The sequence below is a fragment of the Myotis nattereri genome, assembly GCF_964212035.1.
Source record: "Myotis nattereri genome assembly, chromosome: 3".
Lineage (NCBI taxonomy): Eukaryota > Metazoa > Chordata > Mammalia > Chiroptera > Vespertilionidae > Myotis > Myotis nattereri.
In genome coordinates, this window is record NC_138077.1 from 25724089 (window position 1) to 25739708 (window position 15620).

General features: G+C 36.1%; 1 protein-coding gene across 1 annotated transcript in view; it reads left to right on the forward strand.

Moving 5' to 3' along the window:
- The window catches only part of LOC308516050 (uncharacterized protein), a 256319-nt gene that overhangs the window by 74100 nt on the left and 166599 nt on the right, over positions 1-15620 (forward strand). Inside the window, exon 2 of the mRNA XM_081086793.1 lies at positions 10201-10246. Within this exon, the coding sequence (XP_080942919.1) occupies positions 10201-10246 (46 nt within the window). The remainder of the gene's footprint in view (positions 1-10200; positions 10247-15620) is intronic.

The following is a 15620-nucleotide window of genomic DNA, read 5'->3' on the forward strand; positions in this document are numbered from 1 at the left end:
ATTCCCAGAGATACCTTATTTTTTATGTCTTGGTGTAATAATAATTTATCAGAACAGAGTTCCTTTGGAATTGAAAGGATTATAATCAAGGTCAAGACAAACAAGTTGTTGCAGTAAGACCAAAACAAAGAGGCTTCACAGAAACTCTTCTATAACAATATAATTCTTCAGTAGCTTGACTTTTGCCTTTGTCAGACAGTAAATAAATGCTGTATACAAAAAGCGTAATGTTGGTGGTTTATAGCTAAAGCTCTAAAATATCAAACATGAGCCTAAAGCTCATGCTTTATAGTCAGAAAATGAAAATGCCTTTGACATTGCCTGACATTGATCATTCTAAATAGGTTTGTGAGTTCTTTTTAATATTCATTCACAGAAAATTTTAAATCTACTAATTATTTATATAATTATCTTCTGAATAGGCTTTGAAAATTAATTTCATCTGGTGATTTTTCATGTAGATATTTTATTCAAGCTGATTCTAAAATATACATGTTTTTCAGATTTAATTTTATGTGTTAGTTATATGTGTCTGAACTTCACCTTTTGTCCCTGAATGTTCAGGAGCAATTTCTACTTATTCCTATTTCAGTATCATAGGCACACATGTGTGTGTATGTTTCTGGGGGTGTTAGGAGACCGGCACAATTCAAATATATACTTTCCAATAATTTACAATTTGAATAAAAAAGAAATAATTAAACATCAAACTAGTAATTTTCACAATATATTTAAGAGAGTTTTGGAAATAATATACTAATGTAAATAAGAATAATATGGGTTGCTCTAAGCTGAACTCATAGTAATGATTTCAATGCCATTATCCTTCTGGGTTCTTTTTTGAAAGAAAATTATTTCGTGTCCCCCTTGTTATATTACCTCTCAATTTCCTCTGTCAGGAACAGGTCAGTATCTATCTATTCATTCCTTTACCCAACAGATATTTCATGGACATTTCTCTAGGTCCTGGGAATATAGGGGTGAACAGGATGACAAATGTTCTGTCTGCAAGGAGATTGCATTCTAAAGAGAAAGATAACAAATAAATGAAAAGTAATTCATTAATAACAAGGCCTCAATGTTGGATTAAAACACAGTGATATGTTAGTTTATAACTAATTGGGTGACTAGTTAGGCTAAGCTTCTTTATGTAGGTGAACTGCACGTTGAGAACTGAGTGACTAAAAGTAGCCTCCCATGTGATCAAAAAGGGAATTTCAGATGCAGAAACTAGAGGTGCATTAAGTCCCGAGGAGGAGGGACAACAGAGATTAGGCATAGAGCAGAAATAAGATTTAGATGAGAACAGTGCATTGACCAAAACTGAGGTTGCAGAGATGGATAGGGCCCATTTCACATCTGATAAAACTTCTATCTCTGGTTGAGTATTTAAAACCCAAAATAAATGGCCCCAATCTATTAATCTGGTTGAACTTCCACTATGCTCTACTCTTCTGGTCACTATTTCACAAGCAATCCCATGTACTTGCCATTGCTGTCATTTTATACTAGAATTCCATCCACTTAGAATGTCCATTTTTTTTTCATACCAAAATACCAATATCTTATCAAAGCCTATGCTTTTATGAGCAACCAAACTGATGTTATTTTTAATATAGAAACCAATAGAAGATTTACAGAAGTTTTTTTTTTTAAATTTTACCATATAGAGTATTTTGATATATTGTTTAGATTGACTCAATTATACTTTTTTTTAAACAATTGCCTTTTCCTTGTTAGAAATGATATATATATTTCCGGCAAGAAATTTTGAAGCCACAGATAACAAACAAACAAAAAAACAAAAACAAGGAAGAACAAAGAAATATTACCATCACCCAGAGATATTCACTGCCAACATTTCAATCTGTTGATATATTTATCTTCCTATCATCAGTTTATCTATTTCTGTTAATTTATTCATATATAAAAGCAAACAACTTAATAATTTTGAACATTTTCATGTGATTTTTTTCATTTTATATAGATTATTTCATTTTGTGGATAAAACATATTTTATCAGTACTATTTAGTTGTAAATTTGATTTTTTTATTATTCACTAAGATAATTAACATACCAATGAAAAAAATGTTTGTTAAATTTATAATGAGTATGCTAAATTTATAATGAGTCATGAGTGAAATGACTGGGTAAAATATTTTATGAAATTTTAAGGCATTTGATACTTATTGCTGTACTGACTATACTGAATTAAATATGAGTCATGTAACTCTTCACTGTTATCTAGTTTTGCACACATTGGCAGCTTATACCCTTTATTAGCTACTTGAGAGTGAAGTTCACACTTTTAATTTGAATCCTACATATAACTTAGCAAAGTGCCTTTTTCAACAGCAAACATTTTAGGACCTGATTTTGAGGGGCTGAAACAATGGGATTGATCTGGAACACCTATGGGTTTTATGTCACGCTGCTTTCTCTGACACCAGCTCTGCAGAATGATGACCTTGATAGTACACGTTGGCTTACTGCAGGCATTAGATTTGAAGGCAATGATCAACCTATGTTCTTACCATAAGCTGGGATGCAGGAACATGGTCTTACTAGGAAATTAGTCGAACCATACTGTTTATGTTCTCAATAATGCTGTATTATTTTGAGTCATAAAAACAAAGTTTCTCTTTTGCAATGATAACTCACAATTGAAAATATGTCCATAGAATAACATTTAATTTTCTTTTTTTAAATATTGTTTAAAGTATTACATATAGTATTACATATGTTTCCTTTTCCCCCAATTGACCTCCCCCCTGTTCACCGCCACCCCCCAGCATGTGCCCTCACCCCCCTAGTGTCTGTGACTATTGGTTATGCTTATATGCATGCATACAAGTCCTTTGGTTAATTTTATTTTCTAGGCAGTGTTTCCCTAGCTGTGGTTTGTGCATTCTCAAGTTAAAGAGTTGAGATACAATGAAAAATAGATTAAAAAGTACTTTTAAAAACAATCTGCCTTGTTCCCAGTTAGCATTAACCTATAAATGTAACCAGTATTTTCATATAGTTGCATCTTCAAATTTAAAAACTTTTATATCCATTCAATCATTTAAATATTATTAAATAAAACTTGAGTCAGAATTATTACTGAGAGATATTTTAGGAAATTGATAGGAATATTCTGCCATCAACTGTGACAATACCCACTTAATGAACAGTATTAGAATTACAGTGATTTTTTAAAATGTTCACATAAATAAATGGCATCAGCAGAATTAAATTAGAAATTAATGATTAAGGAAAGAAAGGCTTTGATTTCCTTCCCCTGTTGAGAACGGTACTTTTGTTGATGATGATACTACCTCTACTGCACTCAAGTAAATGTCCACCCTAGGGGTCAGACAAATATAAAATAATATATTAAAATAATCACAAAAATATTGTAATTTAGAAGCATTTTAAAATGTCTCAGAGATTACCTGCTGCCTCTCTATGCCCTTTTTTGTCATAAGACACTTTTTTAAAACTGAAAACATATTAGCCAAAGAAAATATTGCCTTCTCATTTCTCACATATAAATATTTTTGACTTTATTTTTCCCTTTAGAATTAGAAATAAATGACAATTTCAGGAATAAAGAAGAAAATGAATTTGAAATGTTTCAGTTTTCTGATATTATATATTTCAGATCAACTATAAAATGAGATAATTCTAAGAGATACATAATATTTTTTTACATGTAACCCGATAAAGCAATGCCAAAGCACATTATCATATGAGTTTTGACCACAATAATAATATCACAAAACAGTGTAACTCTACAGATCATTAAATTGCAAATTCAAAAGCCAAACCAATGTGCATATGCATACAGTCTAGGGCAGATTTGGATCAACTCACTGTCAACAAGACCTTTATACATTTAGACACATTAGGAGAACTTAATATTTTGCTGCATGCAAATGTCTGACTTCTTTTTCTCTATAGCTATGAATTTTCTAAAAATACCTCATAGTATTGTTTTTCCTAGATTGTTTAAATATATTCACTGTCATACACACTAAGCATTAATGTCTATGTTAAAATATCTGCAGATTCAGTTAGCAATCTTATTTAGTATCTCACAGTCATGATAAAAAAAGTACTTGGGTAAGTATTTAGAGGATAAATTTGAACTAGGGTCATGTTGTCAAATACCTATAGCATAATATCAATGGTACATCATAAAGTAACCATATGTAAAACACCCCAAGAACACACTTTAGAAGAGAGAACACATCCAAATATTTAGGTAATTTTTTTTCATTCTCATTTAGATATTTGGTACTGGGCCCAAAGCAAAACTAATCATTTTTCCTCTTTCAAAACAGCTTTTTCCTATGACTTCCAAATTTCTGCTGGAAATGTTACTGATATTTAATTTATTCATATGTATAACCAGGAAAGTATTCTTTAATTATCTATTCCCTTTCCTCTCCCATTAAATGTGTCATGACATTTTGTCTAACTTCTATGTTATTTTGCCATTGGATCCATTTTTTTTTCCATTCCCATTGCTAGAATTCCCACCACATATGCCTTGAACTCCTGCAATTTATTCTTATAATCTCTTTTCATTTTGGCACTATATCTTTTATACAAACTTTCTGATTAATCTTCCTAAAGTAAGAGCTGATCATACTTGTTCTTCAAAAAGTAGCAGCATCTTCATTTCTTACCTAGTTAAATGCAAGCATCTCTTATTTTGGTTATTATCAATCAAATGTCAACGAAGATGGTTAGATTTATTTCTTAAAATTTTCTATACTCTATACTCAGAGCAAACTGTATGACATCTGTTCACAAGGAAAAACCACACATGTTCCATCTTAGTAACTGGAACTTGCACTGAACAGCCAACTCCTTTAGGGTGGGGATTTAACTTACTTATCTGGAACATAGCACAATAGATAATAGATACAGATGGTGAGTCCAATAAAATATGTAAAGAGAAAAAATGTGAGTGGTATAAGAGAGATTTTCAATACTAGTTTTCTTTCTTAAATAATCATTTACTACCTAGAAAATTAACTCACAAAATGATCTCTTATGATGCAAAGACATTTTCCCAATGTACATATTTTACAGTGCTATAAATCAGAAGTCTGAAATGGGTCTCACTAGATTGAAATCAAGGTGTCTGCAGAACTGCTTTCTTTTCTGGGATATCTCAGAGAGGATCTTGCTCATTCAAGTTGTTGGCAGAATTCAGTTCCTGTGTTTGGAGGACTGAGGTCCTCATCTTCTTGCAACTGTCAACTAAGGGTTGTTTCTAGATTCTGGAGGCTGCTACAGTCCTTGGTATATGGGCCTCTCCCTCATATGGGTCTTCAGATCCAACACTGGCAGGTCAAGTCTTTTTCATACTTTGCTTCTCTCCTGCCTCTTTTCCTAACTTTGAATCTCTCTGACATTCCCTTCTACCTTCCTCTTCTATTTTAAGGACCCTTGTGATTAGGTTGTGCCCACTCAGATAATCCAGGATAAAATACCTGTCTCAAGCTCAGTAACCTTAATTGCATTGGCAAAGTTGTATTTACCATATAAGGCAGCACATTCATAGGTTCTGGAGGTTAGGGCCTGTGCATCTTCGGAGAGCTGTGATTCTGCCTACCACAGTGGTCTATAAGATGCTTGGAGAAGCTCTTGGAGAGGTGAAAAACTAAAAAAATAATTTAGGGGAAATTAATAATGATCAGGACCTTGACGTATGGAACTTGATGTATGTACATTAAGTCAGATGAAGGCATTTAGGGCAACGGATATAATGTATAGGTTCAACAATGGGGAATTTGAAGGAGTGATTCAGAAATAGTAGCGGCTAAATGTAGCTGAAGATAAAGAGTTAGCAAGAAAAGAAGCTCTAATTAGAGATATAGTGAATCTTCACTGCTTGCAGATGCTGTACTTGAATATTTACGTACTCGCTGACATTTATTTGCAACCCCGAAATCAATAGATGCACTGTTTACACATACATTTGCAGACATGCGAAGAGCAGCGAAAACTTTGAGTTTCTGGACACTGAGGCTCCCAGCTGAGGTCAAACAAGGTGGTATTCTGCCTTCTTGTTTCAGCTCGCATCCTGTAAGCTTGCTAAACGTCCTACAGGCAAGCAGTGTTGTTAGTGCAAGTGCAGGTTTCAACACCGATGAGAGTGGCTTGTTTATAAGGACATTAGTGAGTTAACAAATAAAAGGCAAATGGCCTCCAAAGCCTCTGGCTTTGAATTATTCAAAGACCATAGAACTAATTGTTTCTAAGAAATGTATATTAAGCAAGATATCTTCAAACAGGTACATGCATAAAGCAAGGTTAGATTAAGTCTATGTAAAGGAATAGTTTCTCACTCCATGCAGAAGAAGCTCATAACCCTTCAGAGGGGTGGTCTGTTCTCTTCAGTTTATTCACTTTATTCACAATAGTAATCTTCTGCATAGCCTGGCTGGGTTCAAATCCTGACCTTTGTACTTACTATCTGCATAGTAACTCAGTATTATCATCTCAGATGAGATAATCATAAACGACTTTTTGCGAGATATAGAGATAAATTAATTCACAAAAGCGTTAACTTGTATCTGGAATTGCTAAGCATTAAATAAATGTTACTTTTATAATTTGAGTGGAATTTGTTTCCACTAATTATAGGAAACTATATTACTCTTTGAACATAGAGCAAGAAAGGTCAATTAGTTATGCTGATGAATGAAATACACTACTTTTTCTGAGTGATTTTTAAACATTTTGCATATTAGCCCTAAAAACATACTTCATTGATTAGCCTCAAATTTTAAGAGGCAAATATGATACATAATACTGGAGACTGGTGGGAACGAGGAAAGCATATTTGTGTCAACTTGTTCTTATTATCACTTGAATCTTTAAAAAATATTAACCAGGGAACTTATATGCATTTATGCATAGCACATGGACACAGACAATAATGTGATGAAGGCCTAGGAGGGGTGAGTGCAAGGTAGAGGGGGTCAATTGGGAAAAAAGGGAGAACAACTCTAATACTTTCAACAATAAAGATTAAAAATTTTAAAAATAAAAACATTATAACAGTAAAAACTAAAGAAAATAAAAAATAATATTCTCCTTAGGGAGTTTCTTTTAATCTTTTAGGACTTTAACCTTTTTTTTACTTGTTTTGTAGAGGGATATGTTTAGACCATATAGAGTACAGTATTGTATTTTTCTTTTTGCATTTTCTTCTTTTTTATTCAGAATTTCACTTCTGAAATAGCTTGAGTAAACTGCTTTACCAAATCAGCGTGAATATTTGGTCACAGGCATTTAACTCATCAAAACAATTTTTGAGTTCCCACGGCCTCATTAGCAGGATATTCAATAACTCCCCTGCAAGCTCATATCTTCTCTTCTAAATTATCCAGTAATACTGAAGTTTTCCATAGTTCAAAAAAATGATCACTCTGACATCCATGCCCAAGCAGAGTATAGCTGGAATCTTTCTTCAGTCACATGACATCTTTGTGGAATGCTCGCTAATACAGTATGAAAAACACCTGTGACCATACTATGATGCTATGCCCCTGCCAGATCCCTGATAATCAGAGAGCCCCCTGTGGCTTTACTGAGCGAGGGGATGGTTCCTCTTCTCCGTGCTAGTGAGTCCTGTATTTATATCTCGAGATTATAGTCTTAGTTGTCAGATTATTTGATCATCATTCACAGTCATCTCCCATCATCACAGGCTGCACATTGGTTCAGGAGCGCAACATCTAGCATGTTAGGTAACATCTAGCATCCGACCTCTCATGGATTTAATCTCCATCCTCCTTTGTGTCTGACTAGGGATTGGGCAAATTTCCCTTAATAATAGTCTTATAAAATAAGATACCATTTTCTATGGACAGCTGGGCTATTTGTGACATTTTGAATTGCTTTATTTTAAGTGGCTGCAAGGAGATTTAGTCTTTCTATGTAATTCTCAGATAACCATACAGCCTTCTGCCCATAGCGGCCCATTGCCTTTATTGATTCTAAAGAATTTTCAGATTACCTCTTTCCTGCCATGTGTGTATGTACCAGTGTTTGTGTGTATGTGGATGTTTGTGTAGTGTGCATTCTAGCAAGTTATTCCACTCAATAAAAAGGAAGATAATTTTTTAAAATGTGCTTGTTGCTATAGATGTGCATATTTGTACACGAAAGGTTTTTTTTTAGACCTCAGAGCATATTGTACCCATTATAATATACCTTCCACTAATTACAGGAAATTACACCTCTGGGTTTAATTTTCAAAATTTAATTTTAAAAATAAATTTTAGCCCTAGCCGGTTTGGCTCAGTGGATAGAGCGTCAGCCTGCAGACTCAAGGGTCCCAGGTTCGATTCCGGTCAAGGACATGTACCTTGGTTGCGGGCACATCCTCAGTAGGGGGTGTGCAGGAGGCAGCTGATCAATGTTTCTCTCTCATCGATGTTTCTAACTCTCTATCCCTCTTCCTTCCTCTCTGTGAAAAATCAATAAAATACATTTTAAAAAAATAAAAAAATAAATAATAAATAAATAAATTTTAATTGAAATTGATGATTGATTTTTAAAAATTATAGAACCTTTACATTTTACTTTTTTTTTCTTAGGGCTAAAACTTTTACTAATGCCGCAAATAAAAATAAATAAATAAATAAATAAATAAATAAATAAATAAAACCTCTTGTCAGCTTTGTCTCTGATATGAAGATTAGGACACATGGCATGTAGTTGATTCCTATCCACTGTTCAAGTTTGAGAAAATAACGAACTCTGTAAGTCATATTTGTCCTTGCCAGGAACTAATCATCTGTGGGACCAAATGTAGATGATATGGAGACATGTTTTATTTTTTTTAATTTTTTTTTAAATATATTTTATTTTTTACAGAGATGAAGGGAGAGAGATAGAGAGTTAGAAACATCGATGAGAGAGAAACATCGATCAGCTGCCCCCTGCACATCTCCCACTGGGGATATGCCCGCAACCCAGGTACATGCCCTTGACCGGAATCGAACCCGGGACCCTTCAGTCCGCAGGCCGACGCTCTATCCACTGAGCCAAACCGGTTTCTGCTGGAGACATGTTATAAAGTCAGCCTGGGGACATCTAGATTTGAGGATTTGGGAAATTACTCACTCCCTGCGGGGAGAATTAGAACATAACATAAGGTAAATATCGAAGTGGCATGTTAGATTAAAATCAAATGAGCATCAGAGTGTAGCTATTTCATTCCAACCCTATTTATAATCAAGCATAATATACTAAAATAGCAGTGTGAGTGCACAGCCTTCTGATGATAAGGAAGATGATTAGAGCCTTATAGGCAAGTTGAGATAATCAGTGAGTCCAACCAAGATGAGGCTGGGGAAAATGAGAACCAGATTCAGCTCTAGGACTGGGGCTGGCAGCGAGGAAGTGGAAAAGCACTCCTCAGAGACCAGAGGGATCATGATGAAGCAAATACCAGGATGCTCCTGCTTTAAATCTTCCAAAGACTCTCCATTGCTTTGTTGTGGTTGTTGCTGTTAATCCTCACCTAAGGATATTATTTCCATTGATTTTTAGAGAGAGTGGAAGGGAGGGGGAGAGACACACAGAGAGAAAAACTTCAATGATAGAGAGACACATGGGTTGGTTGCCTCTGCATGCGCCCTGACCTGGGATCTAGCCTGCAACCGAGGTATGTGCCCTTGATTGGAATCGAACACAGGACTGAATCCGGGACCCTTCAGTCTGAGGGCTGATGCTCTCCACTGAGAAAAACAAGCTGGGGCTCCATTGCTTTTAATACAATGCAAACTTCTTTAACATGCTCTCCATGCAAGTTTGTCCTACATCTCTGTCTCCTGTCACCACAAGCCCACATGCCTTTTGTTTCGTTTGTTCTTTCTGTTTTAGGGACTTTGCATTTCCTGGTTTTTTTACATGGCATATCAACCTCAGAACTACCCCCATTTGTTTGCAAAATGCTTTAGGGATGTATGAAGATAGTACAGGCTGTGTTAAATATACAAAATGTGAGATTAAGCAGACAGATACAAATAACCGAAAGGCTTTGTGGGGCCCATATAGGTGAAATTAGTTTGGTTATCAATGACTCGTGAAGAGAATATAAGAAAAAAAATGGGAGAGGAAAATAATGTTTTCTAGCAAGTAATTCCTATAAAAATAATTCAAAATTGCACCTTGTTTTTTGACAGGAAAGGATCATCTACAGGACACTGGGAAACTGTTTTATGGCTGATGGTAAGTGAATATTTATCAACAGCATTTACAAGCATTTTCAAACGATTTTTTCCAGTTATTTATTGAACAACTTCCGTATTTTATGTCTTGAAAACAACATCCATTTTATTTTAGCACAATTTGGGGGGTCAGGAAACCTTGGAGAAATTACGTGGGTAATTCTTCCACTCTCCATGGAGTTTGCTGAGACCACTTGGTGTATTTAGCTGTGAATGGCTGGTCTGATGAGTCCCAGATGGCTTCACTGATGAGTCTAGTCTAGTTCTTGGCAGAGACAGTTGGAAGGATTAGCCCAACTGGGACTGTTCACCAGAGTGCTTACGTGTGTCTCAGCACAGCAGTCTCAGCAGAGTCAGATCTATAATAATAAAAGTGTAATATGCTAATTAGACCAGACAGCCAAAGGACCTTCCGGACATCATTCTGGACATCCTTCCAGACAAAGCCGTGGTGGCGGGGGCTGAGGCATCGGCAATTAGGGGTGATCAGGCAGGCAGGCGAGTGGTTAGGGGTGATCAGCAAGCAGGCAGATTGGTTAGGGGCAATCAGGCAGGCAGGTAGGAGAGCGGTTAGGAGCCAGTGGACCCGGATTGCGAGAGGGATGTCCTAAACTGACAGTTGGATATCCTCGGAAGGGTCCTGGGTTGAAAGAGGATGCAGGCTAGGCTGAGGGATCCCTCCTCACCCCCGTGCACACATTTCATGCACCCGGCCTCTAGTTTATTATAAAGCTGCTCAGGGCTTCCCATGACAAGAAGTGGAAACTGCCGGTTTCTTAAGAGCAAAGCTCCAAACTATAATAGCATTACTTCCAACATACAGTGGAACCTCAATTTTCAAACTTAATTCATTTTGGAAGCCTGTTCAAGAAGCGATTTATTTGAAAACCAAATCATCTTTTCCCATCCTCCTATATAATAAAAGCCTAATATGCAAATTGACCGAATGGCGGAAAAACTGGTGGAATGACCAGTCGCTATGATGCGCACTGATCACCAGGGGGAAGACACTTAACGCAGGAGCTTCCCCCAGCCTGCAGGCCCCAGGCCAGCCAAGGTGGGTGGCAGCAGTGGCCCCCCGATTGCAACTCCCCCGGTCACCCTGCAGAGGCAGGTGACCAGTAATGGCGGCAGGGGCGGGGCCAGTGAGCAAGTGGCACCAGGCTGGCCAAGGCAGGTGCCAGCAGGGGCCCTCAATTGCCCTGCCATTTGCCCCACAATATGGCCCTGATCACCAGCCAGGCCTAGGGACCCTACCTGTGCATAAATTTCATGTGCCAGGGCTCTAATTAGAAATAATGTAAATTGAATCAACCTGTTCCAGACACCCAAATGATTCCCTATTTTAACTTTTCTTATATGCAGTACATGTCTAATGTACTGGTTCAGCTATAAACAAACACTTCTTTATTTAAATTTATTGCACCACCCCCTACTAGCCTTAAAGGAATCACTTTTAGCACTCATTTCAGGGGTGTTTTTCAGGTCAGCATGCAGCATCTTTGCTTGTTCAGATACCACTGCCTCCTAAATGCTGTCACCAGGTAACTGCTTTTGTTCATCTGAAGCAACACCAGTTTTTCTACCTCTTTAATTGCCTGTGATCTTTGCTTCTTTCACACCCTTAGCAACATTAGCACATTTGATGGCTTCTTTATGTTTTAAAATTGTGCTAATCATCCATTTTTCCAGCAAGAAAAGCATTCTCTCCTTTGTTTATTTCCTGAGAGATGCTTTTTGTCATGCTGGGATATCAGCAGGAAAGGATTTTTAGAAGGAAAAGCAAAGTTTGATTTGAAAACCAACACATTTTCCTGTGAACAACTTGGTTGAGAACCGAATTGTTCCAGATGGGAGATGGTGAAGAACTGAGGTTTGACTATATATTCTGTTGGACAATGTGGATACAGCCTCTCCAGTTTCAAGAGGGAGACAATGGTGTCAATTCTCTGTGAGAGGAAAGCGAATACATTGTGGCCTTATTTAATTTGCCTAAGGACATTAGGTATTCCTATAGCATTAGCAAGGCCATGCATAATACGAATATGGCTGCAGATGGATTTCTAGATATACTGGATATATACCCAGAGGCAAAATGAAAACAATTTTAGAACTTTGATTTCCACATTAAAAAAATATTTATAATTTCACCTTCCCAATTCCATTCTTCTCTCTTCAAATGAATTAGTTTGTGTTTATTATGATGAACTGTTTTAACTTTCATATGTATGTAAATTACTAAGTAATAGCATGATTTGGCAGTATTTAAAATTTGATCGGTATATTAATTTACTTCCTGAAATCTGTTTATTTGCCTAATATGGCAATGGGATTTTGTAGATAGACATAAGTATTTTCTTTTTTTTCTTTTTTTTAATTTAATTTAATTTTTTTTTATTGCTTAAAGTATTACAAAGAGTATTACATATGTCTCCTTTTTTTTTCCACCCTTGACAATATTTTCAATACCACCTCTCACTTATAAAGTTTCTAGTACACTGTTGTGTGAAACAAGTGATAGGGAATATCTTTGCATAGTTCTGATTTTAAAATAAATTCTAACATTTCACTAATATGTATGATGTACAGATTTTTAGTAGATGTTCATTTTTTATTAAAAGAATTTATCAATTTTTAGTTTAGTATTTTTTTCAAAAATCACACATGGATATTGTTTTTTAAAGTTATTTTAAATATCTTGAGCTAATTATGAGTTTTTCTCTAATAATCACTTAATATGATCAATTATATTAATTTTATAATGTTAAGTTTCACTGAAATTCTAAGATAGACACAACTTAGTCATGACATATTGCTAATGTGTACATTGCTAAATTCAATTTATTAATGTTATGTTTAGAATTTTGCATTTATTTTCACAAGTGATATTGGCTTATAATTTTTCAGTTTCATAGAACTCTCACTGAATTTCAACATAAAATTACTTTAAAATGAATACTTTTATTTTTTTTGATTCTCTAGAAACATTTACTTAAAACTAGATTAGTTGTTTTTTAAAAACCGAGTATAGCAATTGATTTTTGTCTATTAACTTGCATCTTACAACTTTGCTATAATCACTAATAAGTTACAGAAAGTATTTATTTTGGTGATCTTTTTTAGCTTTTCTACATAAACAATTATGTCATCTATGAATAAGAACAGTTTTATTTTTTTCATTCCCAGTCTGTATACCTTTTATTTCCTTTTCTTATTGCATTAGCTGGGACTTCCAGTATGATGTTGAAAAGCAGTGGTCTTTGCCTTCTTCTTGACATAATGGGAAAACTAGGAGCTTCTGACCATTAAGTGCGATGTTGACTGTAAGATTTTTTGTAGATTTTCTTTACCAAGTTGGGAAAGTTGCCCTCTATTCCTAGTTTACTGAGAATGTTTGACATGAATGGGTGGTGGATTTGTTAACTTCTTTTTCTGTATCAATTGATATGATCATGCGATTTTCCTTCTTTAGTCTGTTGATGTGATAGATTATATGAATTTATTTTTGAATGTTGAACCAGCCTTGAGTATTTGAAATAAGTCCCACATGGTCATGCTATGAATTCTTTTTATGCATTGTGGGATTTAATATGTTAATGAGTAGGGTGGTTTTTTTCCTGAGCAGGATGCAAGGGTGATTTCTTTCCTGGGTTCTTGTCCAGATGGACTCAAAGAATGAAGCCAAGAACAAAAGATGGTAGATGAAAAGGGTGGAAATGTATTGGAACCAAGTACAGACTCCCACATGGGAAGGGAGTCCCAAGAGGGTGGCCCACTGAGCCCCCTTTTCTAAGGTTTATAAAGGCTGAAGTTCTCTGTCTCTTGATAGTCCCTTCTTATTAGTCACTATATCAGCTTCAAAGCTCAAACCCCTGTGGTTCCTCCCTCTTTTCCTCCACCCTTCAGTGGTAGAATTCTCTATCTCCTGTGAAAATCTGTTTTCCTCTTTCTCCCATTTGTCAGCATTTCTCTATTTCCTGTGAAAGTTGGCTTTCTCTTTCTCCCCATACCCAGTGGCTTTTCCCTATCTTCTGTGAATGGATGTCTTCTTTTCCCCTTATCCCGTGGCACCTTTTTCTCTCTGTCTGTGAATGTATGCCTTTTGGCAGCTCTAAGCCCTCACCTTTGCAGTCCTCCCCCATGGACCTCTAATTCCTAAAACTCCCTAAACCTGCCTATTTTACCCCTAAAACTCCTTTCATTTACATTTTTAAGAGGATTTTTACATCTATGTTCATGAAAGATATAAATATAACGTTTATCTGGTACTGGTTATTCAGGTAATATTGGTTCCATAGAATGAGTTAATTTCTTCCTGAACACTTGGCTATAATTTATAAGTGAATTCATCTGGACTTGGTGCTTTCTGTTTTAAAAGGTTTGACAGTTTATTCCATTTTGTTAGCAAAAGCTGGTCTTTTCAGATTATTTATTTGATCATGTGTGAGTCTTGCCAATTATGTTTTTAAAGAAATTGGTAAATTTCATATAGGTTATCAAATTTATGGACAAAGATGACCACAACATTTGTAGTGATTGCTTATGTTTCTTTTCTTATATTAATAGTTTTTGTCTTCTCTCTTTTATTTCTCTTTATCTTCATTAGGCTGGCTAGAAGCTTATGAATGTTATTGATATTTTCAAAGAACTAGTTTTTTATTTTATTTTCTCTATTGATTTCCTATTTTCAATTTCGGCTTTATTTATTACTAGTAGCCCTGCACATGAATCCACGTGCCAGTAGCTCACTGCCACTCTCCTGTAGCTTTCTGTCCTCTGTCCTGTAGCTCCCCCAAGCCTCCTCATAGCTTGCTGCCCTGCCCCCTCCTGTAGCTCTCTGCTGCTTGCTTGTAGCTTGCTGCCCCACCCTCCTGCTGATCCGTGATCCGGTCCTTACACAGTTGGTTGTTATGTAACGACCATTTCCATATTACATATATATTATATAGGATTTCTTTTCTTCTGCTTACTTTGGGTTTAATTTGTCTTTGTTTTTTTTTTCTTCAGTTTCCTATGGTGAAACTTAAGATGATTGATTTTAGATCTTCTTTTCTAAAATACTAGAGGTCCGGTGCACAAAAATTTGTGCACTGGGAGGGGGGGGGGAGTCCCTCAGCCCGGCCTGTGCCCTCTTACAGTCTGGGACCCCTCTGGGGATGACCACCTGCTGGCTTAGGCCTGCTCCCTAGGGGATTGGACCTAAGCAGGCAATCAGACATCCCTCTGGCAGTCCAGCAGTCATCGGGGGATGTCCACTTGCCAGCGGGGAGCAGACCTAAGCTGCAGTTGGACATCCTTAGCACTGCTGAGGAGGCAGGAGAGGCTCCCACCACCACTGCTGTACTGGCAGCCATCAGCCTGGCTTGTGGCTGAGC